General features: G+C 45.1%; 1 protein-coding gene across 1 annotated transcript in view; it reads left to right on the forward strand.

The window, feature by feature from the left end:
• ZCCHC7 (zinc finger CCHC-type containing 7) overlaps positions 1-26,206 on the forward strand; it is a 268,307-nt gene that overhangs the window by 140,081 nt on the left and 102,020 nt on the right. The window contains exons 4-5 of the mRNA XM_089670901.1: positions 2,534-2,653; positions 5,378-5,548. Coding sequence (XP_089527027.1) covers positions 2,534-2,653; positions 5,378-5,548 — 291 coding nt within the window. The remainder of the gene's footprint in view (positions 1-2,533; positions 2,654-5,377; positions 5,549-26,206) is intronic.

A 26,206-nucleotide genomic window follows, 5' to 3' on the forward strand; every position in this document is an offset into this window, starting at 1 on the left:
GTTTCGTTGGTGTTGGGTTCCGGCTCGTTTGGCACAGGCAAACCCTACCTGCAGTGATCGATGCTTTGGGGTTGTGGCCATCGTGGAGATGTATTGCATATCTGGTGGTCATGCCCGAGACTGTTTCGTTTTTGGTCTTGTGTGTTTGGCCTCCTTTTTACCTTGTTCCATCTCTCCATACACCAGGATGCTCGGTATGCTTTGCTTCATTGTCCCATACTGGGCCTCTTGGCAGAAGTTGGCTTCCTATTTGTTTTTATCGGATACTAGAACAATTGCTCAGGCTTGGAAGAGCCTGTTTGTCCCTCTTCAGGGGGTGCGGGATCGTATGACCACTATGATGCTCATTGAACAGATGTCGAGTATCTGCAACGACTCCCAACGTAAATTTTTGAAAATATGGGAGCCGTGGTTGCAATATGCTTTTCCCACGCTCCCCCCGGCTAGTCTGGGGATGTGATGTTGTTCGTTATTGGCATTCTCGGACCCCTGCTTCTTGGTTTTGTTATATATTTTATTTTCATTTTTTTTTCCTTTTTCTCTTTGTACTCCTCCTTTCTTTTCTTTTTCTGTTTGTTTTTGGTGTGGCAGTGGATAGCTGCTTTTAGTGTGAGTTACAGTCAGAGTTATGCTAATGTGCCATTGATATCCCCTGCATAGGCGCACCTTTTGCTCTGTTGGTGTTAGAGCACTGTTTTTTCTATATAAATTTTTATATGTGCAATTGATAGCCTCTCCGTGAGCGTGTTTTGTTGCCTCTGTTTTATACTGTTTAAAAATTTTATAAAAAAATATTGAAATATAAGAAGCTGAGGGTAAAGGTGATGGACTGGCCAAGCATGTCTCCAGACCTAAACCCTATTGAGCACCTGTGGGGCATCCTCAAATGGAAGGTGGAGGAGCGCAAGGTCTCTAACATTCACCAGCTCTGTGATGTCATCATGAAAGAGTGGAAGAGGACTCCAGTGGCAACCTGTAAAGCTCTGGTGAACTCCATACCCCAGAGGGTTAAGGCAGTGCTGGAAAATAATGGTGGCCACACAAAATATTGACACTTTGGGCCCAATTTGGACATTTTCACTTAGGGGTGTACTCAGTTTTGTTGCCAGCGGTTTAGACATTAATGTCTGTGTGTTGCGTTATTTTGTGGGGGCAGCAAATTTACATGTTATACAAGCTGTACACTCACTACTTTACATTGTAGCAAAGTGTCATTACTTCAGTGTTGTCACATGAAAAGATATAAAATATTTAAAAAATGTGAGGGGTGTACTTCTGTGAGATTGTGTGTGTGTGTGTTGTGGCAATTTAATTTCAGAGCTGGACTGTGTAAAATAACACCTCTGCATTCTTCAAAAGATCAGATGAAATTTGGAGACAACATTCTTTCTGATCTTCTGTCAAGATTCGAGTTATCATCTTTGCAGAAATCTTTCTCATTCCCAAATCCACTGAAATAGGCATTTCTCGGTTTACTTTAAGATGCCCTGACCTACAAGGTCAGCATAACATCATAAAGGCAAGCACCATGGCCATGTGTATGTCGACATAAATCCCCTTCCTCCCTAAGTCTGCACACCTTTATCTCTATGTCTGAATTCAGAGTGCCACCTCCCTCTGTGTTGGTCATAGAGGCAAGAAATATTGTACAGAATGAAGCAGGGAGGTGGCAAGTGCCAGTTTTCCTTTTGGTTCTTAAGAATATAACATACGCAATGTGCTGGGTTTGTCGGCCTTTTGTGGTGCTCTGTAGATGAAAAAAAGGGTTGTTGGAGGGCATCTTGGTGTTCTGCATTAAAGGTGTTATACTGGGTTAATAGGTTTTGGGTTGGTAGAAGTGTACACTAACTGCAAATTTCTAAAGCTGCTTGCACTTGAGTAAACATACTAGGGAAATTAATTCAAGCAGTTGACACTTTTTTGGTATGGTCCCTTTAATATGTCTTGTGCCTAATTCCAGAAAGCCTTGAGACTGTTTTGTAAAGCTTTCTGACACATGTGCCAGATTCACTACTGACACTTATAGAATCTGTCCTAATGGCCCTGTTTAGATAATGATGAACCAGCCTTCCCCATTCCTTTGTTTACTTTCAGCTGTTGGCCAAGGAATCCCCTTGTTGGTAGATAAAACAAGCTAAGCGAGGGGCTGAGCATGCACTGAGGATGGGTTATCTGTGGTTTGGATACTGTAGACTCCCCCTTCTATTCAACAGACTAATGTACCTGTTCCTAGACATTTGTCATGGAGAAGTGACAGAATTCTAGTGAGTGTTTCTGACACCCTTTATAAATTATTATTATTATACAGGATTTATATAGACAGTACAGTTACAATACAATAAAAAATGAGAGGGTTAAGAGGGCCCTGTTCATAGGAGCATACAATCCCACGGACTGTGTCATCCATGAGAATCCCAAAAAGTCTACAGAAAAATCTATTACAGGACAGGAGTTACTACTGATTGGATTACATGGCCAGGTGTCTGTAGGTACTGTATGACGTTCGTTTTTTTGTTTTTTTTTTTCCCTTTAGAGTCAGTTTGGTATCCGGTCTGGAAGACGATCCAACCGTTATTACACAGAGGACAAAAATGTTATATGCAGAAACTGTGACCATCGTGGACATCTTTCTAAGAATTGTCCTGTTCCTAAGGTAAATTTAACTCAGATTAGTAACACTTGGCTTTGGTGGTGCTGTGCTCCCTTTTTGTTATCACAGTTTTCTGCAGGTGAAATCTCCCTTTTTGTATTTGTCCTGGAGATGCAACAGCAAATTTGAGGAATTCTTCCATCATGCTTGAGGTGATTGTAGCCATATTAGTGCACTTGAAACAAGAACAATTGAGTACCGTCCATGACATTTTATTCTATTTGCACTAACATCCAGATTTTTGGGACAAGCTTTCAGGGTGTGTCCCCTTCTTCCAGGTCCAAACAGTACTAACACACAAAGTTTTGCCAGAATTTTAGGTAAGATAATGTCTGAGGAAAACAAAATGTGAACCCCGGCCCCCCCCAAACAAACGTACACAACAATGGTAATTAAGAACTTGCTTCCCAGGCCTATGCTGACACTTCTCACATAAATGTATAGATCAGCTCTTTTTTTGCTAGAAAGCTTCTTAGAATCCCCAAACATATTTTTTTAAGCAGAGGCACTAGAGAATAAAATGATGGGTGTTAAAAATATTTTTTATATGTCACACTGTATTTGTGCAGCAATTTTTTGGGAAAAAATGCACTTTAAATTTCATTTTAAATACACTTTTTGAAAATAATAACCAACTGTTAAAATATAAATTATGATGTTACACCATGTAAATTGATACTTACCATGATACTCTTTAACATGCTTGTGAAATGGTGACAAACTACAGTACCTAAAAAATTAAATAAAATCTCCAAAGGCGACGCTTTAAAAGTTACCAGTTTAGAGTTACACAAGAGGTCTGGTGCTGGAATTATTGCTCTCACTATAATGTTTGCAGTGATACCTCACATGTGTGGTGCAAACGCTAGTAACAAATGCGTGCATGACCTACGTATGTGTTCGCCTTTGCGCGTGAGCATGGGGGGGAAGGAAGTGCTTTATATTTTTTATTTTATTTTATTTACATTTTTTTTGCACTGTCTCTTTAATTTTTTTTTTATTTCAACTTTATTGCTATCACAAAGGATTAATAGAATCCCTTGTAATAATATAGGCCATGACAGATCCTTTTTATGGAGAGTTTTGGGATCTATTGGACCCCAGATCTCTCCTCTGCCCTCCAAAGCAGCTGATTAGAAACAGATCAGTCTGATCGACTGCTTCACTGGCAGGTAACCAGCCAGTAAACACAAAAATGGAAGTGACAAAATACTTGTTGTTTCCGGTTCCTTAGACCAGTGTTTCTCAACCTTTTTTCAGTCAAGGCACCCTTTAAAATTATGGACAGTCCCAGGGCTCCCTTTAAAATTATGGACAGTCCCAGGGCTCCCTTTAAAATTATGGACAGTCCTGGGGCACCCTTTAAAATTATGGACAGTCTTGAGGCACCACATTCTATGTGAAAAACTAATAGTTTTATATAACGCAGCAACATCCACACACGTTGGACACCCAACGTTAAAGGTTTTTTACTCTTCCAAAGCAAATACACTTTTGCACACTGGTACTGACTAGTATTCCAGTGTTTTTCTCCCTCAGTTTTTCTCCATCACTGAGCTAATGTGACCCCAGGACAGATAGAGGGGCAGGGGCGGGTCAAGCTAGGATGCTGTGCAGGCAGCTGACATCCTGCTTATCAACTGATGATGTGATTGGTTGTCAGGATGCCAGCTGCTAGAAGGTTGTAATAGTGCACAATGAAAACCTGTGGCTTTGTGTAACTAAAAGGCAGGCTTGTTCCACCTGCTGGCTTGTATACAAGTTTTGGGCAATTTGTAGACATTTTGCCAAGGCACCCTGGTTGACAAAGGCTGCCTTAGACCATAGAGATTATCAGGGATGTTCCTGTCCTTGATCATTTCTATGGTATAACCAAAAACATCCTTGGGCAGTAACTGGTTAACCCTGGATACCTTGTGATATAAGGCAGGGAGAGAGGGAGTAACAGTCACAGAATCGTAAAACTGTTGGATAGTTATTTAGAAAACCGAGTTCCATATTTAGGCTATTATCTTTTATGTCAAATAGAGCTTATCATTTATTACAGGTACTTATATACTGCCAACAGTTTATAAAATTAAATTTACATATATAGTATACATTCACATCAGTTCCTGCCCTCAAGGAGCTTACAGTATAAGATACCATGCATTCATACATACTTGGAGAGAGTAGACAGGAGCTAATTACCTATCGGCAGGTCTCTGGAGTGTCGGAGGAAACCCTTGCAGGCACAGGGAGAACTCTGTGCAAGTAGTGCCGTGGTTGGGATTCGAACAAATGACCCTAATGCTACTAGACGGAAGTGCTAATCGCTTAGCCACTGTGCTGCCTGTCATTCTTAGTTCAAAAGTTGCACACCTGTGGGACATTTCTCACTTCTAGACCACACTAAGGAAGACATGAATGTTTAAGTTTTTAATGGGAGCCTTCAATGCTACTCGGGAAAGGAAAACGTTTGTACTAAAAATGATAATTCTATTTGAAACAAAAGATAATGGACTAAATATGGAGCTTGTGATAAATATTGTGTGATGGCGACTATCATCTGTCCAGTTTGAGATCTGATTGCAGCCAAAGATATAAATCAGCATTGCTGAATGGTATATTATGTTCTGTATTGTTCCTTTTAAAATTAGTAATTTGGATAGCTAATTTTTTAGGCAAATTGTTTCCTCTCAGTCATAGTTTTCATGTGTAATTTAATTTCTTTTCTTTTTTAACCAGAAACAACCAGCCTGTTGCCTCTGTGGACGGAGAGGACATATCCAGTATTCATGTTTAGCTCCCTACTGTTCAAACTGCTACCTGCCTGGTCATTTTTACCAGAACTGTTCAGAGAGACCCTACTGGCAAAAAAAATGTCATCGTTGTGAAATGGTTGGCCACTATGCTGATGTAAGTGTAACATATCTTTTTACTTTTGTTATTTGTGTTACGTCAATATTGATTATATTTTGAGGTTGCATTTTACACTCCAAGTTCACCTTTTGCAAAAGATAATAAATGAAAATTTTTTTTTTTTGCACTGTCCGCTGTTCACATCCCAAACGTGGATAACTGGTGGATTTTGTCAGTCAGTCAGCATATAGATCTGGGGGAATGGGCTTTCCAACCTGAGGGTCATTATCACACCGAATCGGCGCAGTAGGACATGGTACTCAGACAAGCTCTGACTCCTTGCAAATGCTCTATGGGCCCTTCAGGATCATTCAGACCTTCTGTCCCAAGGGCCAGCATTTTATCCTGCTTCTCAAGCACTGGCTTTAACGGCATGACTGTTGAAGTCATGGTCCTTAGGGACAGGAGCCGTTCAGATTTGTTCATCCCTACCCTCTTACATGATAGAAAATACACATTTCTTCCAGCTGTGAATCCTTTCTTTCCCAAGAACAGTGTTGCCCTGGGGCCTAAGGCCACTTTCCTCCCAAAGGTGTTCTGTGCCTTCCACCTTAATAAGGATATTGCCTTTCTACCCTTATGTTCTGCTCTGAAATATCCTAAAACAATTTTTCTCTGTCTGGATATGGTGTGTTCTATGAGAGTTTACCTCTCAGCAACTGTCTTCTTTAGAAAATCCCCTCTTTGTGCTTCCTGAAGTCTTGCACAAGGTTCTTTCTGCCTCTTGCTCCACTATTGCTAGGTGGATCAGACAAGTTATTAGAGCCTGTAATTTGAAGGATAGTGTTTTTCCTTTCCATTCCAAAGCACACCCTACCAGATCTTTTATAGCTTCATGGGCTTTTCAGCATCAGGCATGTCTCTCATATTTGATTGTCTGACCCTTCAGATTTCTGTTCACACGTTTAGGTTCTACCAGATGGATATTCCGGCCTTTTCTGATGCCAATTTTGAATGTAAGATGCTACAAGCTGATTTTGGGTCTGTCAAGCCTTTCTTGACCCACAATCTGGGCCTATTAGCATTGTTTGTTGTGTTGCCCATCTCTCCTTTTGGACTGCTTTTGTATGTCCTGAGCCTAATGTTTAAAGAAGGCTGAGTCTTGTACTGTACTCCAGTAAACTGATTTTAATGGTAATGTCAACAATCCCATTTTTTAAATAATTTTTTGACCTGCAGTGTTTGTGTGTCTGTGGCACTGTCCCTTATGTCACAGTAATTAAGAAGACTAGGCTACCAGGACTGTGCCATGTACAATACATGCTTTGTATACAGAGAAAAGGCATACATTTTGTTTAATCATCCCTCTTTAAGCCAATCCTGCTGTTAGGTGCATCCTAATGTTGAATGTTTGCCATTCACTGTGGCACAATAGATTAGATACTTTATTGTTAATGCATAGCAAACCAAAATAAATCTTAATTTTGCAGCAATCCACTCCACATACCAGCAAAGGAAATATTAAAAATATAATAAACCGCTATATAATACACTAACATAATAATTAATACTACTACTGCGTCATCTACAACATCATCGACTACATCATCCAATTATACAATGCAAAAGGTCAGATCACCATTATAAAGAAGAAAGGTTTGTGGATTCAACAACTTGTCTACAGCTCACTGAAAAAAGCCATTTCCCAGCCTGGGTTCGTGTAGAAATGGTTAAAAAAAAACTGCTTGAGGGTGGCTAGTGAACCAAATCTTTGCGGCCTGTGTAGACTCCCATAATAGTGGCTCTTTTGAGGCGACAACTCACATAGATATCTTTCAATTTAGAACAGAAATATTTTCCTTATTTTATCCAATGGTGCCCTGGATATTTTACTATCCTAGCAATGCCAATGGAGCAAGTATTATTTATTTCCCAAATGTTCTTCGGCAACACACAGGCTGTTTCTCTACAGTATGGTATGTACATGTTACACTCAGTTGGTAGCATTAGGGTTAGTGTACATGGTCGTTTACACTGCTATCCACATGCTCTCTATTGTAGTAGCTATTATGTCCAAGAAAAGTGTGGGAGAAAATACACTTCACTGCAGCATGTTTACACAGAAATATGCTGTTGGATTTCTTGAAGGAATCATGGCAAGCTAATTAGCATCGCATAAATTCTGAAAGTTGCTATAATGAAGATAACTAGGCAAAAATTGATTTAAACGAGTTTACAGCATAGCATTTTACGGAGTAGAATTCAGAACAGTTTTAAAGTTCAGAAATGAAATCAATAGCATTATAATTAATGTTGACTTATCTGTCAATGGTAAATGTTCTGCCAGCCTTGTATTAAGTTCTTTGATATGAAGGTCAGATGGGATCTTGACTTAAAGCTTATGTTCTGGCTGATTTGCTAAGAGCATATGATCTGCTGTGGCTTTCTTATATTTGTGTACTATTTAAAATAAATGTATATTGTTTTTTGTTTACACCTGGTTTAGTTAAAGTACCATTTTGTTTAATAAAATATGTTTCTTCTACGGTCATTGGTGGACACTGCTACTTCTTCTTTATCCATAACCAAACTGGGCTTATAGCCCCACCTACAGGAGTAGGACACTAGGCAGAAACAAAGCTCGGCACCTCCTATGGGCAGTCCTCTCTGGGCATAAAACCCCCTCTCTGCTTTAGGCCTCCAGTCATTTCTGCCTAGTGTCTTCAGGGGTATGGATGTGATGTCTTTTTTGCTCTTGGACCTATGGTCCCATTAATTTTTCCTTTTCTTTTTCCCTGGAATTTTCTTTTTTCCTGCGGCTGGATAATCTAGATCCAGTGGTTACCCCAGTCTGACCAGCGAGCGCACAGACTCCTAGCTCCGCTCTCAGACGATGCCCCATCCTGGACCTTGGTGGCCAGCTAGTTAAATGTCTCGCAGGTACACATATGACCAGGCGCGTATAGTCTGTGTCAGTGTACGCCTGCATGACAGCCCCCCCCCACCACCACCACCACTTCAGTGGAGAGGAAGATCTGTCATAGGAGTGTTACCCTCACGCTCCATAGATCGGTAAGTAGATGCCCCCTCTCCCTCACCAGGTGCAAGGGGTGTGGTTACTCCATGGGGTGTTTTGTAGCAGGGTGGGTACTCTGTGTCCCTGCATCGGGGGAGGGTTAGCTGAGGGATACTGGGCTGTTTTAGAGGTGTGCTGCACTGTTGTGGATCTGTAGCCCAGATGCATTGAGTTCCCTGGCCTGGTTAGCTGTGGATGCTTGTCCTCTGATGCCCCCCTCAGGTTAAGTGATCTCCCAGATGTACGGGGGGCCATATGGGGTGGAGCTGCTCCTGCTCCCCCTTGGGATGCCTAGGGGATTGTTGTTGGGAGGTCTGTGAATGTTATTTGGCCTCTCTCTAGGTGCGTGCCCCACGTGGTCTGGCCCCCTGCCACTTTAGGCTGTGGCTTTGCGACCTGTTAGCCATGCAGCACTGCCTGCCATTTGCTCTGCCTCATGCAGCACTGCTGGCTCCTCTGCCCTGGTGCTGTATGGGAGGCCCTGGCTAATGTAGCTGCAGTCTCCATTTTCCTTTTTTGGCATCCGCCTCCCATGTAGTGCCCTGATTGCAGGGATGCCGGCGGGCAGGGGGGATCCAGTCTAGTGGGAATACCTGCTGCAGCAGCGGGGTGCATGAAGGCTGACCTGAGTTAGTGGCGTGCCCCACCTCCTTCCTCCATTCTGTTTTACATGAAGATTAGAACGGCTGCCGGCGGCCATGTTGTTGTGGCCTCGGCAGGCGGCAATGGTTTTTTGGACCATGCAACTATTTCCCTGGAGTGACCCCGGCCAGGAAACACCTTGGGGTGTTCTCAGACTGAGCCCCTTGAGAGGCCTTTTAAATTGGCCTTGATTGCAGTGCCCCGGCCCCCTTTACAAGTCTGTTGTGAGCAGCCTCCCTTGAGGAGTGTCTCCTGGCGGCCTTCCTTACTGAGTTTCTACCAGCGGGCCTTTGCAGGGCCCCATCCAGTGGCCCCCTTTGGGGGACCTCAGACATCAACTTTCTTTGCAGGTCCCAGTCAGCAGCCTCCCCTGCGAGGCCTGAGATGGCGGTCTCCCTGGTGGGGCCTAATCTGGCTCCTTCTGGGGCCTTGCAGGCAGCCCCCTTTTTGTGGGGCCTGAGCCGGCGGCCCCCATTGCGGGGCCTGAGCCGGGGGGCCCATTTGCTTTGCCTCACCTTGGGGCCTTTTGTGGGGCTTCACCTGGCGACCTCCTTTGTGGGCTGCCTCCTTTGCATGCTTCAGTCCGCAGCCCGATTTCTGCCCCCTCCCCCCTTACAGGGCCTCAGTAGGCGCTGGGTGGCTCAGTCAGTGGCCATGTAGGGAGAGTCTCATTCCGAGCCCATGGACATAATTTTCTTGGCATACAGACTGACCTCCACCTTATTTACCAGGTGGCTTGTTTCAGTTGCTAGGTAACAGCTCCTCCGATTCCAAAGTCAGGGGCCAAGGGGTCTGTCAGGCCCTATAATTGTCAGTTCTTCCTTACCACTAGGCTACATTCTGCCCTTCTAAGTGCCCCATACTGCGGATAAGGTCCACCTTAGCACACTGGGTTGCCTTGATCGTTTGTAGGGTGGAGGTTGTCTTTTCTGGTTTTTGGGCCTGTGGACCTTGTCAAGGTCCTACCTTTCCTCAGGGTCTGTGCTGCTCCATGTGCTGGCATCCATCTTAGGTGTCTGCAAAGCATTGTGGGATCCTTTATGCTTTCAGGCCTCTGCGGCTCCTCCTCCAGGAGGTGGTGGCTTATCACATTTAAGCCTGCTGTCTGTAGCTGCTCATTGCATTCGTGTCCTGTCTCTTGCACAGTAGCAAGCTCCTGTTTAGCTACTCATTGCTTTCCTGGATACCGACTCAGCTTTGGCTAAGACTCCTCCTGGCTTCTGATCCTGGCTCTGGTGACTATTCTTCCTGGCTCCTGATCCCGGCTTTGGCTACAATTTCCGCTGTTGGACTTGCATAGACTCTTGTCCTTTTTTGATATTAATAAACCTACCTTTAATTGCACCTTCTTGTGTGTCTGGCTCCTCAATCCCTGACACTACATGAATGCCATGAATCCTGACGGTGCAGGTACGCTCTCGCTCCCTATGTTGGTTGCCAGACTTGATCAGCAGGATCTCTTGTTATCTCAGTTCGCTCAGGCATTGTAAACCCTGCTTGCACGCACAGCGCACCTTGTCCCTGGTGCTATTAGGCCGGTTGTCACTCCTGTGGTCACTTCCAATGTTGCTCCGGTTGTTGCGCCTACCGCCGAATCTGCTGCCGCACCTGCAGTGCCCAGAGGCATGACTGGTTCAGCCCCCCTTCCACAGCGCTTTGGGGGTGAGCCGAGTCTGTGTCGGGGTTTCCTTAACCAAGTGGGCATATATTTTGAATTGATACCCCACGCTTGTCCGAGAGCAGCGAGATTAGAAAGCTCACCTTTGACCTCTCCGTAGGAAAAGGCCTTGGCATGGGCAAATCCCTTATGGGAGAAAGATAACCCTGTGATTTACGAGTTTGCCAGTTTTGTTGCCTCCTTCCATAGGGTATTCGATGTGCCTGCTCGCTCCGCCTCTGCAGCTAAGCTGCTCATGTCTATGCATCAGGGTTCACGAACCGTTGCCGAGTACGCCATAGAATTTCGTACCCTGGCGGCAGAGGTGGGTTGGAACAATGAGGCTCTGGTGGCTGCTTTCTCTCATGGTCTCTCAGATGCGTTGAAGGATGAGATTGCAGCCAAAGAACTGCCTGTGGAGTTATAGGCACTCATTTCTTTCCTAATCCTGATTGACACCAGGCTCAGAGAGGGGCCTTCATTTAAGGAGTGTCTGCAGAGGCCTCCTAACCAATTGGCGCCTACTTTTTTGTCCCACCCGTGCTTCCCTCTCCTCCCACGCCTCCTGGGGATGGCTTGTCTGGCGGTGAGCCCATGCAGCTGGGGTTTGCTCGCCTTTCCAAGGGGGAGCGGGCCTCCCAGCGTCGGGAGGGTCCCTGCCTGTACTGTGGTCTCGGTGGGCATTTTTGGCAGTTCTGTCCGCTCCATCCGGGAAACGCTCGCACCTGAGATCCTGTCGGGGCAGATCTTGGGTGGAGTTTCCTCGTCCCTGGTTTCCCGTAAGGATAAACCGCTAATCACTGCTGTCCTCTCTTGGGCGGAAGGCTCGGTGACGGCCCAGGCGTTGGTAGACTCTGGGGCTGGCGGGTTGTTTACGGACAGTTTGTTTGCTGCCCAGTACTCCATTCCTCTGCAGGCTCGAGTTACTCCATTGGTCCTCGAGGCGATTGATGGCAGGCCCCTGCAACCATCGCAGGTTACCCACGAGACCCTGCCGGTTGAAGTAGCTATTGGGGCTGTTCACAGGGAGTTGGCCTGTTTCCAGGTAATTTCTTCCCTGCAGTACTCCGTGGTTTTGGGCTATCCCTGGCTTCAAAAGCACAATCCGACCTTTGTTTGGCGGCCGGCCGAGATTCTCTCATGGTCGCCACAGTGTAGGGCCGGTTGCATCCGTGGACCTGTTAAGGTGTTGTGTGCCTCCTCGGACTCTGTGTTGCCCACTGAATATGGGGAGTACCTGGACGTGTTTTGACAAGGTGCGCGCCGGTGCTCTGCCTCATCGTCCATACAATTGTGCCATAACCTTACAACCCGGTGCCACTCCTCCGCGTGGCAGGGTGTATCCTCTTTCGGTTGTGGAGAATCAGGCCATGGAGGAGTACGTTGCGGATGCGCTTTCCCGGAGGCACATTCACAAGTCTACTTCTCCAGCAGGAGCTGACTTTTTCTTCGTGAAAAAGAAAGGCGGTGAGTTGAGGCCTTGCATTGATTTTAGGGCCTCAATCGAATCACGGTTAAGAATGCTTACCCAATTCCGTTGATTACCGAGTTGTTCGACCGTCTCAAGGGAGCAATGGTCTTTACTAAACTCGACCTTAGGGCTGCTTACAACCTCGTACGGATCAAGGAGGGCGACGAGTGGAAGACCGCGTTCAACACCAGAATCGGTCACTATGAATCCCTGGTTATGCACTTCTGGTTGTGTAACGCACCCGCGGTCTTTCAGGAGTTCATTAATGATGTTTTTCGTGACTTGTTGCAGCAGTGCGTGGTGGTTTACTTGGACGACATCCTGGTTTACTCTGCGTCCATGGAGTCTCATATCCAGGATGTTAAGCGGGTGCTGCAACAGTTACGGGAGAACGAGCTTTTCTGTAAGCTCGAGAAGTGTGAATTTCACCGATCCCAGGTTGCCCTTTTGGGCTACATCATTTCCGCTGTGGGATTTTCCATGGACCCTCAGAAGGTTTCGGCGGTTCTGCAGTGGCCTCGTCCCAATGGTCTTAGGTCCATTCAACGCTTTTTGGGATTCGCCAACTATTATCAGAAGTTTATCAGGAACTTCTCCACGCTGGCCAAGCCTCTCTCTCAGATCTGACCAAGAAGGGCAGTAATCCTCACGAGTGGTCACCCGAGACCATTTTAGTTTTCGAAGCTCTGATATCCGCCTTTGCTTTGGCTCCAATACTGTCTCACCCCAATCCTGGGTTGCCTTTTGTCCTCGAGGTTGATGCATCTGAGACGGGAGTGGGCACCCTCTTGTCTCAGCGTCTGTCACCCGATGGACCCCTACTTCCCTGTGGGTTCTACTCCAGGAAGCTTTCCTCCGCAGAATGCAACTACCAGATTGGAGACGGAGTTGTTGGCCATTATTCAGGCTCTCAAGGAATGGAGGCACCTGTTTGAGGGTTCTGCGGTTCCGATTCTCATTCTCACTGACCACAAGAACCTGACGTATCTCTCGGAGGCTAAGAGATTGACGCCCCGTCAGGCCAGATGGGCTCTGTTCTTGTCACGCTTTAACTATGTGGTCTTCTATTTGCCTGGCTCCAAGAATGTCAGGGCTGATGCCTTGTCGCGGCAATACTCTGAGCTGTCCAGGGAGGACTCTGAGCCTACCTCGGTCATACCTCCGGACTAGATCCTGGCTGCCATTCGTACCAACCTGACTTCTCCCCTTGGGGAGCAGATTTTGGCGGGTCAAACTGATGCTCCTCCTGAGAGACCGGCTGGCAGATGTTTCGTACCTGAGGGATTGCGTACCCACTTGCTGCGTACCTACCATAATTCCAAGACTGCCGGTCATCCAGGGAGGAACCAGTTGTCCTGGGTCGTTGCTCGGTTATTCTGGTGGCCATCTCTCCGTTCCGACATCGCCTCATATGTAGCGGCATGTTCAGTCTGTGCCCAGAATAAATCTCCTCGGCATCTTCCATTGGGCCTTCTGCAACCCATTCCCAATGGGGAGCGTCCTTGGTCACACCTGGGCATGGATTTTATTGTAGACCTCCCTGCGTCTCGAGGCCATACGGTCATTCTTATGGTCATTGATCGTTTTTCCAAGATGTGCCATTGTGTTCCGTTCAAAAAATTGCCAACTGCGCAAGAACTGGCTACGGTTTTCGCCAGGGAGATCTTTCGCTTGCATGGGTTGCCCAAGGTGATTGTCTCGGACCGTGGGAGTCAGTTTGTCCAGGTTCTGGCGCGCCTTCTGCTCCCAGTTTGGTATCAAGCTCTCCTTCTCTTCGGCCTACCACTCGCAGTCCAATTGGGCTGAGGAGCGTTCCAACTAGGCCCTGGAACAATTCCTTCGCTGCTATATATCAGACCATCAAGACAATTGGGTCGATCTCCTGCCATGGGCAGAGTTTGCGAGGAACACGACTGTCAACTCCTCCTCTGGGATGTCTCCTTCATGGCCAACTATGGGTTCCAACCCGCTGTATTGCCTGAGTTGTTCTCGCCACAGGACATTCCGACTGTGGATAACCATCTTGCTGCCCTGCGTTCCTCATGGGGGCAGATCCAAAGGTCCTTGAAGCACTCAGCACAGCGCCAGAAGCTCCAGGCTGATCGTAGACGGTTGCCCGCTCCTTCATACCAGGTCGGAGATCGGGTGTGGTTGTCTACTCGTAACCTCAATCTTCGGGTGCCTGCACCGAAACTGGCTCCCCGTTATGTTGGTCTTTTCCGCATCCTCCACAGGGTGAACCCGGTTGCCTATGCCTTGCTCTTCCTCTTGGGATGCGTATCTCCAATGTCTTCCACGTATCCCTGTTGAAGCCTCTGGTCTGTAATCGCTTTACTGCCTCCACGCCTCAGCCTCGTCCCATCCGGGTTGACGGTCATGAGGAGTATGAGGTGAGCCGCGTCCTGGATTCTCGGTTGGTCCGCGGTCGGGTGCAGTTCCTGGTCCATTGGCGTGGTTATGGTCCCGAGGAGCGTTCCTGGTTTCCTTCCGCGGATGTTCATGCTCCTGCCCTCCTCCGCGTTTTCACGCCCGCTTTCCCCAGTAGCCTTATGTTGAGCCGCGGAGGGGGAGGGGCCCTTGAGGAGGAGGTTCTGTCAAGGTCCTACCTTTCCTCAGGGTCTGTGCTGCTCCATGTGTTGGCATCCATCTTAGGTGTCTGCAAAGCATTGTGGGATCCTTTATGCTTTCAGGCCTCTGCGGCTCCTCCTTCAGGAGGTGGTGGCTTATCACATTTAAGCCTGCTGTCTGCAGCTGCTCATTGCATTCGTGTCCTGTCTCTTGCACAGTAGCAAGCTCCTGTTTAGCTACTCATTGCTTTCCTGGATACCGACTCGGCTTTGGCTAAGACTCCTCCTGGCTTCTAATCCCGGCTCTGGTGACTATTCTTCCTGGCTCCTGATCCCTGGTCTGATGACGATTCTTCCTGGCTCCTGATCCCGGCTCTGGCGACGATTCTTCCTGACTCTTGATCCCGGCTTTGGCTACGATATCCGCTGTTGGACTTGCATAGACTCTTGTCTTATTTTGATATTAATAAACCTACCTTTAATTGCACCTCCATGTGTGTCTGGCTCCTCTCTTCCTGACCGACCTCCTCTGTTCTCTGCATGCAGGTCCGTGAATTGCTGCTGGCTGGCTACAAAATAGTTTTTTTATGGTGTTTTTTTTTTTTTTTGTTCCCATTCTGTTCACTGGTGCAGAATCTGCCTCGTCAGGGTTTTTTTCGTCTTTGATCCTTCGATGAGTGTTTGTTTCGGTGGCTGAGTTGAAGCGGTTCAGGGGGTTTTACTCCCAGTCTGTTCACGATTCTCAAGATGGACGGGATTCAACCAATCCTGAACCTCAAGGACCTTCTTGCCTTCATGCAGGTTCACAAGTCCCATGTTGGTGTCCATTCACTCGGTGGTAGTCTCCCTTTTAACAGGGGGATTTTCTAGATCCTATAGACATCGAGGACACCTCCCTGCACATTCCCATCTGTGAGGGACTTCAGCATTTCCTATGCATGGCTATCGCGCATTACCAATTTGTAGCTCTGCCCTTCGCTCTGGTCTACGCTCACTGGGTTTTTATCAAGGTCATGGTCGCTGTCCTGGCCTTGCTGAGATAATGAGGGATTTCTGTGATTGGTTTCCTGGGCGTCTTGCTCCTGCGGGCAGAGACCCCTTCATCCCTGCTGACCGGTGTGGAGATCTCCAAACGTTCCCTACAGGACTTCTGAACCTCAAGAAGTCTGTTGGCCCTGGCCAAACACTTGGAGTCTCTGGGGCTGATTCTCAGTTCGGAGCAGGCCAGAGTGTTGCTCCCATCGGATGAACTACAGAACCTTTGGTCAGTGGTCCGGCAGCTCTTGACTTGCATTCGGCTTTCCCTATGTTTTTGCAGGCAGGTTTTGGGCTTGATGGTGACTACCTTCAAAGCAGTCCCATATGCCCAGTTCCATATGTGAACACTGCGGAAGGATATCCTACACAATTGGAACAGGCTTCTGATTCCTTGGACAGTCAGATTTGAAGGGAGCAGGTGACGAGGGCCTGCCTTCTGTGACGCTCTCTGGCTCTACAGAACAGAAAGTTCTCCTTTCCCCTTAGACAGACTGAGGTCACGATGGATGCCAGCCCACCAGGCTGGGGTGGAGTGTTGGGATCAGACTCGGTTCAGGGTCACTGGACTCTGGAGGAGGCTCAACTGACCATCATTGTCCTGGATCTTCGGGTGAACAGGTTGTCACTGATACTTTGGACAATCGCTTATGAGGTCTGTCGATCAAGATCCAGTCGGATGACACCACCATGATAGCGTATGTCAATCTTCAGAGAGGCACAGCAGAAAAGCTGGAGGCATCACACCCTGAGATCGGTGGAAAGGTTTGTTTTGGCTTTGCCTTCTGTACGTGTTACGGGGGTCACAAACTGGCAAGCAGTTTACCTCGGCTGTCAGACGCTGAATTATGACATCAGCTCTGCTTTTGCTGAGGGACGCCAGACGTGGATCTTCTGTTGTCCCTTTTCAACCAGTAGGTTCCAAAGCCCATGGCAAGACCGCTGAATCGCCTTGCAGCCGCGACCAAGGCGCCGTTTTGCACCGAGGGATCAGCACAATCTTGTTTGTCTTTCCGCCCCCTCTGCTTGATTCCTCATCTACTATGCAGTTTAGAGGCTGATAGGATCCCAGTCATCCTCCGGACTGGCCTCGCCATCTATGGTACGCCGAGATGGTGGCAGAATCCTTCTTCAGGAGAACCTTCTATCTCAGGATCCGGTGTCCCACCTTGTTTTCTTTTCACTGGGCTTGAATATTGACAGCCAGGTTTCCGGAGCACAAGGGGTTGTTTCCCTCGGTGAGGCCGACTATGTTAAGGCTCGTAAGTCTATCTCCCCGATGACTGATCATCACTCCTGGAGGGCTTATATCATTTGCTGCTAAGCCTTTGGGATCTATCCTCGCTCCTTCTTGGTGGCTCGGGTGCTGGGTTTCCTTCTTAGTGGTGTTGACTAGCAGCTTGTGTCGAGTACATCCATGGTCACATTTCTGTTCTGGCTGTGTGCTTTCAGCACCCCTTAGCCATGCTGTCTTTAGTTTGCACATTTATCCAGAGGGTCGTAATGTAGTGCCCCCATGCGCTGCACATTGCCACCATGGGACTTGATGTTGTCGGCTCTTCAGTAGCTTCCTTTAGCAAGGATATTTCCTTGCTTCTGCTCTTGCAGAAGGTTGCCTTACTAGTCGCTATCAGCTCAGCGGGTGTCTGTCCTCTAAATCACCTTATTTGTTTCTGCACTAAGATACGATGGCGGTTTTGGCCATCCCCTTCTTTTCTCCGAAGGTGGTTCCGACTTTTCACTTGAATGATCCCCCGCTAGCTGTCAAAGTGGGGGAGTGGTGGGCCGGTGTATTCATAACATGTTACACCCTGAATATGGGTGTAACATGTTATGAAAGGTGAACTTTTCCTTTAAGTCATTTTAAGATATAGTGCTGTTTAATACATTTCTTGGTAAAAAAAAAAGTTGAGAAGATTTCTCAACCAAATCCAACTGTGAGTAGAAGGTTCCATATAGGTGATATTCTAGAGGAAAGTTTTCATAAAATGCATGGCGGGTTGATAAAATACTTTATTAGTTTAAAGCAAATACATAAGTCTACCTGCAGATAAACTTTTTCTTTTTAAGACCTGTACTAGAGTGCTTTTGCTTGCATTGCACCTTACTTCAGACTAGAAATGAGTTTACGGTATTATCAACAATGATGAGTCCAGGGATGACAAAGGCAGGGTTTTCTGGGTGACAACATTGATCATATATGGACATGATCATATCTGGTCAATGTTGTTGCTGAGATCCTGTGATGTTATTGACCAAATATGGTCAATATGGCATCTCATGAACCTGTCATTTGGTGGGAGTGAAGTGACAGGAACAGACGTGTCAGCAGGAATTGAGCCTTGTGATTGAGTCTATTTAACCCTTTCAGGGTCATGTAACAAATATGCAGCATCCAGGAAGTGGGCTTTAATCGTGGGCATCTCATATACTGTATGTGTTCCATAGTTTGTGCTGGAAGCATGCTCCTCTGCCAGCACTGAGAGTGGCCTTATAAAGAGGGATAGAGCCGGGATGAGTGCCCCCAGCAGGAAGCAGCTTCCTATGGGTGCACTCACAAAGGAGGAGCCAGGAGTATCGCTGGGTACCCCAGAAGAGGAGGATCAGGGCTGCTCTGTGCAAAATAATTGCACAAAGCAGTTAAGAATAACAGACTTATTATTATTAAAAAAAAGCACAAATGTTTACAATCACTTTACCTACTTCTTCTTTACTTCGTGTTCTTCTATAATAAGAGAAGCAGTGCATCCAAATTGGTGAAACCTCAATAATACCTTGGGAACTATACCCAGTGGACTGCCTGTAATGCTGCTTTGAGCATTTGGATCCTGCTTGGGTACTCTCCTCATCACTTAATGCAATGCAGGGAGTTAGCTGCAGGGTGCAATACAGGTCCAGGGCTGTGGTGCATTTCTATGGTTCCCAAACCTTAAACACACTCCTGGGGTTTGCACACTGTGACATGCTAAGCCTGAACCCATTCAGGGACCAGTGACATGAAAAAGGTAAGAAAGGTTACTCTTGTATTGGACCATTACTGTAGCCTTATAGCCAGTATGAGACTTGGCTCCACTGCCTGCAGTGCACTTTTTAGCATTACCTAAATACTATTCATTTTTACAATAAAATTGTCAGGAAACTGGGAATTGTGTTTGATTTTATATATTTGCTTTGTCAATGGGATGCAAAGCACTCAAACAGCTCAGATTGATGTTGCTTCCTTGCACCAGAGCAGGACCCGATTTTAACATTGGTTTCTGCTTCCAATTCTAGCTCTGTCTCAGGCAAACAGCAAGCAACCTATCTGATCAAGGCAGATTTTTTTTGCATCTATTTCAGAATTTCTTTCTAATGGCCTTAATTCAGGCATCGCTGTCCAGAAATGTACATGAAAAACTGTGAAGAAAACCCCTAGGTGGTGGTAGAGGAGGCTACAAAAGATTTCTCAATCCCAGCTACCCACACACCTGATGCTATGGCTTCACTTAATATTCTTGCCAATGTAGATATGCTCAATATAGTCTCACTTGATTCTCCTCCATTTTGCCATGTCTCTCTGGGTACTTAGAGACCTACAAAGTCTAATATACATTTCCAAATACAAATCGTATAGATAATTTATGATGATTAGGCTTCTCCGGAAAATGTTTTCACCCGCCAAGAATCATTGTCAAGCTATATCCAGTGGAAAAATAAATCACTAAAAAGTGAACTGTTCCAGTAGTACACCCTGCCATCTCAGTCATAAAGAAACATCTTACTGTACCTATAGATGTTCCTTCATTTAAGGATTCTGCAGACAAAAAATTTTAGACTCTTTTAAAGACCCTCTTTCAGGTCCAGCCCTGTAACCAGCTGTTGCAATATCAGTTCGTCAAACTGTAGCTAATTGGAAAAGGGCAATAAACAATTAACCACTTCCAGTTCGGACACTTTTACCCCCTTCCTGACCAGGGCAATTTTCAGCTTTCAGCGCTATCACACTTTGAATGACAATTGCGCTGTCATGCAACACTGTACCCATATGAATTTTTTACCATTTTTTTGAGACAGATAAAACTTTATTTTGGTTGTATTTATTCACCGCTGGGATTTTTTTTTTTTTTGCTATGTAAATGAAAATGTCCAAAAATTTTGAAAAGTTTTTTCTTATAAAATTTTGCAAATAAATAATATTTTGTCATAAATCTTGGCCAAAATTTATTCCGTTGTCTTTTTAGTTAAAAAAAAAAAAAAAAAAGCCGAATTAGTTTATAACCTAAAATTATAATTTTTAAACTTTTTTTTTTTAATTTTTATTTTTTTATATATTATTTATTTTCATACTGTCACCCTAGCAGTACGGTGACACTGTACTACATTTGGGGGGTGATGAAGATTTTTTTTTTTTTTTACACTGATTGCTTTTACACCCATATAGGATGTAAAAGCAATCATTTCTCTTTCTCTCTGTCTGCATTCTTGCAGCCATTGAGAACTACTGAGTGAGCGGTGATTGGTCACAGCTTGTCACATGGTACAAGGCTGTTGTGAATAGCCTTGTACCATGTGACCTCTGTGATCATTTACAGATTTCACACGTAGTAAGCAATGATGTCAGAAGTGACATCTTTCTGACTACTTTGCATGTGATCACTGATTGGCCAATAAGTGATCACATGATCGGGACCTCGTACAGAGGTCCCGTCCGACAATCGGTGTTTCACTGTGTCCGGAGGACACAGTGGGCACCGGATCGTGGTGCTGTGCGCTCCCGGGGAGCGCGCACAAGCAGGGTGCGGGGAGGCCATTTATAAACGGCCACCCGACCCTGCAGTGCCACCGCCCGGCCGTTTATATACAGTGGCCGGTCGGGAAGTGGTTAACAAAATCCTGTTTTTTAGGAATGAACTCTGGTAGACCACTTACAAACACTGAATTTCACATTGCTTTTCTATGTTATGCCCTATAACAAGTTATGACACAAATTTCCTGACTGGCTCTCATTAATGTCAATATGTGTAGAATATTATGGCTAAAAGCCTGGTCAGCTGAAGTGGCCTATAAAAGACCTCTCCCTTGTAGGTCCTGAAGGATGACATCTCTTTGATGAGGCAGTTGACAAGCCTCCTTCACAATAAAGGGGTGTCCTCACTCCTAAAAGTGGGGATACGCCTGTTACAGTTTGCATTCCTCTAGCTCAGGGATGTCCCAAACGTATTGGTTCAAATGGTGGTTTCAAAAGGATAAAGAATTGAATTCCAAAGTCTACCCCCTAATCATTTTCTTAATCTCTCAAACCAACCAAAATCTGCCCAAGGACTGTCAAATTTACAGACCGCCTTGGATCATCTCTTGTCCCAAGTAATAGTTGTTCCGGTCCCTCTCTTGGACAGGTTCAAAGGATTCTATTCAAACCTTTTCACGGTACCAAATCTCATCAGAGGTATTTGTACTATCCTGGACCTAAAACCCCTGTTGTATTCCCAAGTTTTGCATGGAATCTGCAAGATTAGTTATTGCCTATCTAAGACAAGGGGAATACAGTAGATATCCACATTTATGCACCTTATCAGCAGTTTCTGCGATTCGCAGTAGATGACAAAAATGTCCAATTTGTTGCACTGCCGTTTGTATTATGCATTGCACCCAGAGTATTCACAAGATGCTTGCATCCTTACTCCCCCCATTAAGCAGCTCAGGACATCTTGGATACAGGGTACCTATACAACCTTTCGCTGAAAGAATCCTCTTCCTCAGAACTGTTTACAAAAGTCAAAGTTACCATTCAAATTCTGCAGGCATTCAGTTGGGTAATCAACTTCCAAAAGTCTACCCTCCAACCTTACCTTGTAATACTTCCTCATTCTAGACCAGGCAAAGGTTTTCCTCCCAGCAAACATGTTTCTCTCTCGAAGGTCTCATTCTCAAGGTGATTCTCCATGAGAGTGCTAGGCCTCATGGTTGCCCTATTCAACGCTGTTCCCTTCATACAGTTCCATTCAAGGCCCCTCGAACACAACATTCTGTTGGCAAGGAAAAAAACATGTCCATCTTTCGACTTTCCTATGCTTCTGTCCAGTCATGCAAGGAACTGCTTGATAGATTGTCAATCCATCCTGAGAAATGGGAAAATTGTTTCTCCCACCTCTGTGGAAAGTGATAGCAAGAGATGCCAGGCTCACAGGCTAGGGAGGAGTTTTTCAATATCTTACAGTTGAGGAATCTGGTCACCCAGGGAAGCAAAGCTCCCCACCAACATCATCTCATTCAGAGCAGGAAAATTAGCTTTGCACCCTTACACTCCTCTTCAGGGACACCCAGTCATTGTGCAGTGAGAAAATGCCATGGCAATGGCCTATTTAAATCATCAGGGTGGAACCAGGAGTCAAGTGGCCTTGAAAAAAGTTCTGATCTTCGCCTGGGTGAAAAGCACTGTCTGCCAATCTCTGCTGTTCTCATCCAAGGAGTGGACATCCTCAGTCATTACCACCTGGGCCAAGGGGAATTGCGCCTTCATCCCAACATCTTCAGTCTCCTATATCAGAAATGGGGAACTCCAAATGTGGAGTTCCCAGCCTCCAAGTTTAACAATTACCCCTGTTTGTGGCCAAGACTGAGGATCCTTTAGCTCAGGCATTGGGTGCTCTGGTAATTCCATGGACTCTGTTCAGGCTAATATATGCTTTCCTTCCTGTGTGGGTTCTTCATCAACTGCTCCACAAAATAGAGGAAGACGAGGATTCTCATAACTGAACTGTCTCAGAAGAACATGGTACACAGACTTGCTCAAACTTTTAGGAGATTACCCCTGGTCTTTTCTAAACAGACCAGACTTGCTGCCCCAAGACCCACCCTGCTTCTCGGTCACTGGCTTTAACAGCAGGTCTTGTCATTCCTACATTACTCAAAGTAAAAAAAAAAAAGCCAAATAAAGAAAAATCAACTACCAGACCTGGAGATCCTCTTCATCTGGTTTTAACAGAAAAATTTCAACCCCAGAGACTACTGGGTACCTTGATTTTGGCTTTCCTACAGTCAGGACTTGGTAAAAAAAAAACTATACTCTGTACTCACTTATACGAATTTTTGTCAAGGTGTCTTACAGATCCAATACTGATCCCAAACCCGTTAGGGAACTCTCCTTGGGTGATCTCTCCTGTAAAGTTGCATTCTTGTTGGCTAACATGTTTTTTAGACGTGTCTGAGTTATTGGTTCTCTTGTAGGGAGCCCTTCCTAATTCTTTACAAGAATAAAGTGGTTCTATGTCCAAATCCTTCCTTTCTCCCAAAGGTGGTGTCAGCTTTCCACCTTAAGGTCCTTCCTTGTGCCCTACTCCTAAGCATCCCATGGATTTACCTTCCATAGTTCGGATGTAGTCATACCTGTCAGAGTATATCTGAAAGCCATGGCCTCTTCCTGAAAAACAGACTCTTTGTCTTGCCAACAGGTTCTTGGAAAGGACACCCTGCTGCCAAGTCCACTATTGTTATATAGTTAGAAGTGGATTGAGTTGAGTGATGAAATTGCTGCCAACATCCCAAATATACACACTACAAAAAACAAGAAGAATCGGGTGGTCAGCCAGGGCCAGTGCTAGACTATTTTGCACCCTAGGCAAAAGCAGCTACTTGCACTACTCCCCCCTCAAAAAAAAAATCCTTGCTATAGTGGTTCAAACTATCCCCCATCATGTCACATACCCCTTTGACAGCTCTCTATTTTCCTTACTATATCTCCAAACAGGGGCTTAGCCCACCCCAGGTCTGTCAGCCTTTGTAGTCGCACCCACCTGTCAATTTTAAACCCAGTGGTGCCAATTTTGCTTCTTAATGCTGCCTCAGCTAGTATAGCTGACACTCAGACATCTTCTGTCTGGTCAGTATCTCACCTTCCAGTGTCCCCTCACTTCACACCCTTTGTGGCAGGCGCATCACCCTTTGGTGCCTAGTGCGCTGTGGCATTAGAAAAATTATGCAATTGTTGTTTCTTTGTTTGATTAGACTGACTTTACTCTGTAATTCCTCCAATGCCGCTCTATGGATGCAGTAGGTTTAAAGAGCACACCGAATACTTTAGTTAACTTCTTTAATAACTTCAATCTTCTTCATATAACACTGCTTACAATGGCTTATTTCTTTCATATTACAATGGTTTAATTCGTATTACATTGGGTTGATTCGATAGCTTGATAAATTCGTTAGATTCGGTAAATTCGTTCTGTATATTTCGATAGATTGATAAATTCACTTGGATTTATAAATTCGTTAGATTACTCTACAGTGACTTGATTTGTAAGTTCGTAAATTCGGTGGAACTACAAGTAAACCCATACAACAGTTTTTACATACAGATCTACCTGCATTACTAAACAACAGAGGAACACACAAGTGCATTAAATACCTATTTGGCCTTCTCTGTTTCCATAAAGCTTTTCTGACTGGAACTTGTCTGTTTCCTCTTCTGTCTGGTGAGCATGTGTCTCTAGAAAATCCTAGCAGGGAGTTTTACACAGGCATAAATGTGAAACTGGCTGGGATTGGTTAAGGCTCTGTACAGTGTGAGGCTGTCTGTGATTGGCTCACCTTATACTAACTCTTAAAGGCATATTTTCCTTTTCTGCTTCTGCTAACACAATGAATATATAAATGTCATATAACAATCAAAGACATAAATTACAGCAATGATTCTGCTTTTGGCTTTAACATATGCACATATACACTGTACTGAGGTTATTGGCAGGTTTGGTATACACATATATGTGAACCATATTAGCAACCTAGGACTGGTCTTAGCTGGCCAGCTACACTCCCACCAAAATTACCTATAATTCTATGTTCTCAGTAATAGGATTCGAACATGAATTTGAGGATTTTCCATCAGTTTCTCAACTCTCAAATGTCTTTGTTACTCTCAAGCAGAACAACTAACTTTTGTATTGGACGTTCCAACTTGAGTGGAGTTGTGAGACGTTTTCCCTTTTTGTCCAGTTTTGAGTCTCCCATTTGTAACAAAACTCTTCTTACTAGTCCTTCTTCATCCTTTCGAGCTTCTAGGACTTTGGCCAATTTCCATTGACTTCTAGGTAAGTCGTCTTCCTTTACTAACACTATGTCATCAACATGAACATTTCTTCTAGGCGTTTGCCATTTACTTCTTAGTATGAGATGAGCTAAGTACTCCTTGCTCCATCTATTCCAAAACTGCTCTGATAGATATTGAACTCTTCGCCATCTTTTCCTTGCGTATAAATCCTCTTTGGTGAAGTTGCCAGGTGGTGGCTGTATGTAATCAGACTTAAGGTGAAGTAGATGGTTGGGAGTTAGAGGTTCCAAGCTTGTTGGGTCGTTGATGTTGTTGACTGTAAGTGGACGACTGTTAACAATAGACATTACTTCATAGAATAGTGTCCTAAGTGAAGCATCATCTAATCTTCCGGCGTTCTTTTTCAACACTGAACTTAGTACGCTTCTTACAGTTCTGATTTGCCTCTCCCAGACTCCGCCTGTATGGCTTGCATGTGGAGCATTCATGTGAAAATCACACTGTTTCTCTAACAAGTACTCAGTTACTTTTTCTTTATCAATCTCTTTTAGAGCCTTGTTCAATTCATTCTTTGCTCCAACAAAATTAGATCCTTGGTCAGATCTAAGTTCTCTGATAGTACCTCTAATGGCTATGAAACATCTTAAGGCGTTGATAAAGGCGTCGGTTGACATATCTTCCAACATTTCCAGGTGAATTGCTCTGGAGCTTAGACACGTAAATATCAGTCCATATCTCTTGTACTCCTTGCGGTTTTGTTTGGTGATAAATGGGCCGAAGCAATCCATTCCGCTATAAAGAAATGGTGGTGATGGGTTTACACGATCAGCTGGTAGATCAGCCATTCTTTGTTCTTCTGTAGGTCTACGTGTCTTTCTACAGATTACACATTTGCTTATGTACTTCACTATAACTTTGCTTCCTTTCACTATCCAGTAACCACCTTCTGTCAAACAGCTTTGAGTAAAGCTTCTTCCTTGATGCAAGGATTTGTTGTGGTAGTGATTGATAATCAATCTTGTGAAGGTAGAATTTTTGGGTAGAATTGCTGGATGCTTAACTCTGTTAGGTAGCGATGCATTTTCCAGCCTCCCTCCCACCTTCAGTATACCATCCTGCAGAATAAGATTAAGCTTGTACAATGGGTGGTTGTTTGGAAGTCTCTTAGGTTTTTGACTAAGTCTCTTCAATTCTTCACTGTAGAATCTTTGATGAATGAGTCTTATAACCGTTTCTTCTGCT

Source organism: Staurois parvus, unplaced genomic scaffold (assembly GCF_062004578.1).
Source record: "Staurois parvus isolate SC_StPar_1 unplaced genomic scaffold, SC_StPar_1.0 ptg000096l, whole genome shotgun sequence".
Taxonomy (NCBI): Eukaryota; Metazoa; Chordata; class Amphibia; order Anura; family Ranidae; genus Staurois; species Staurois parvus.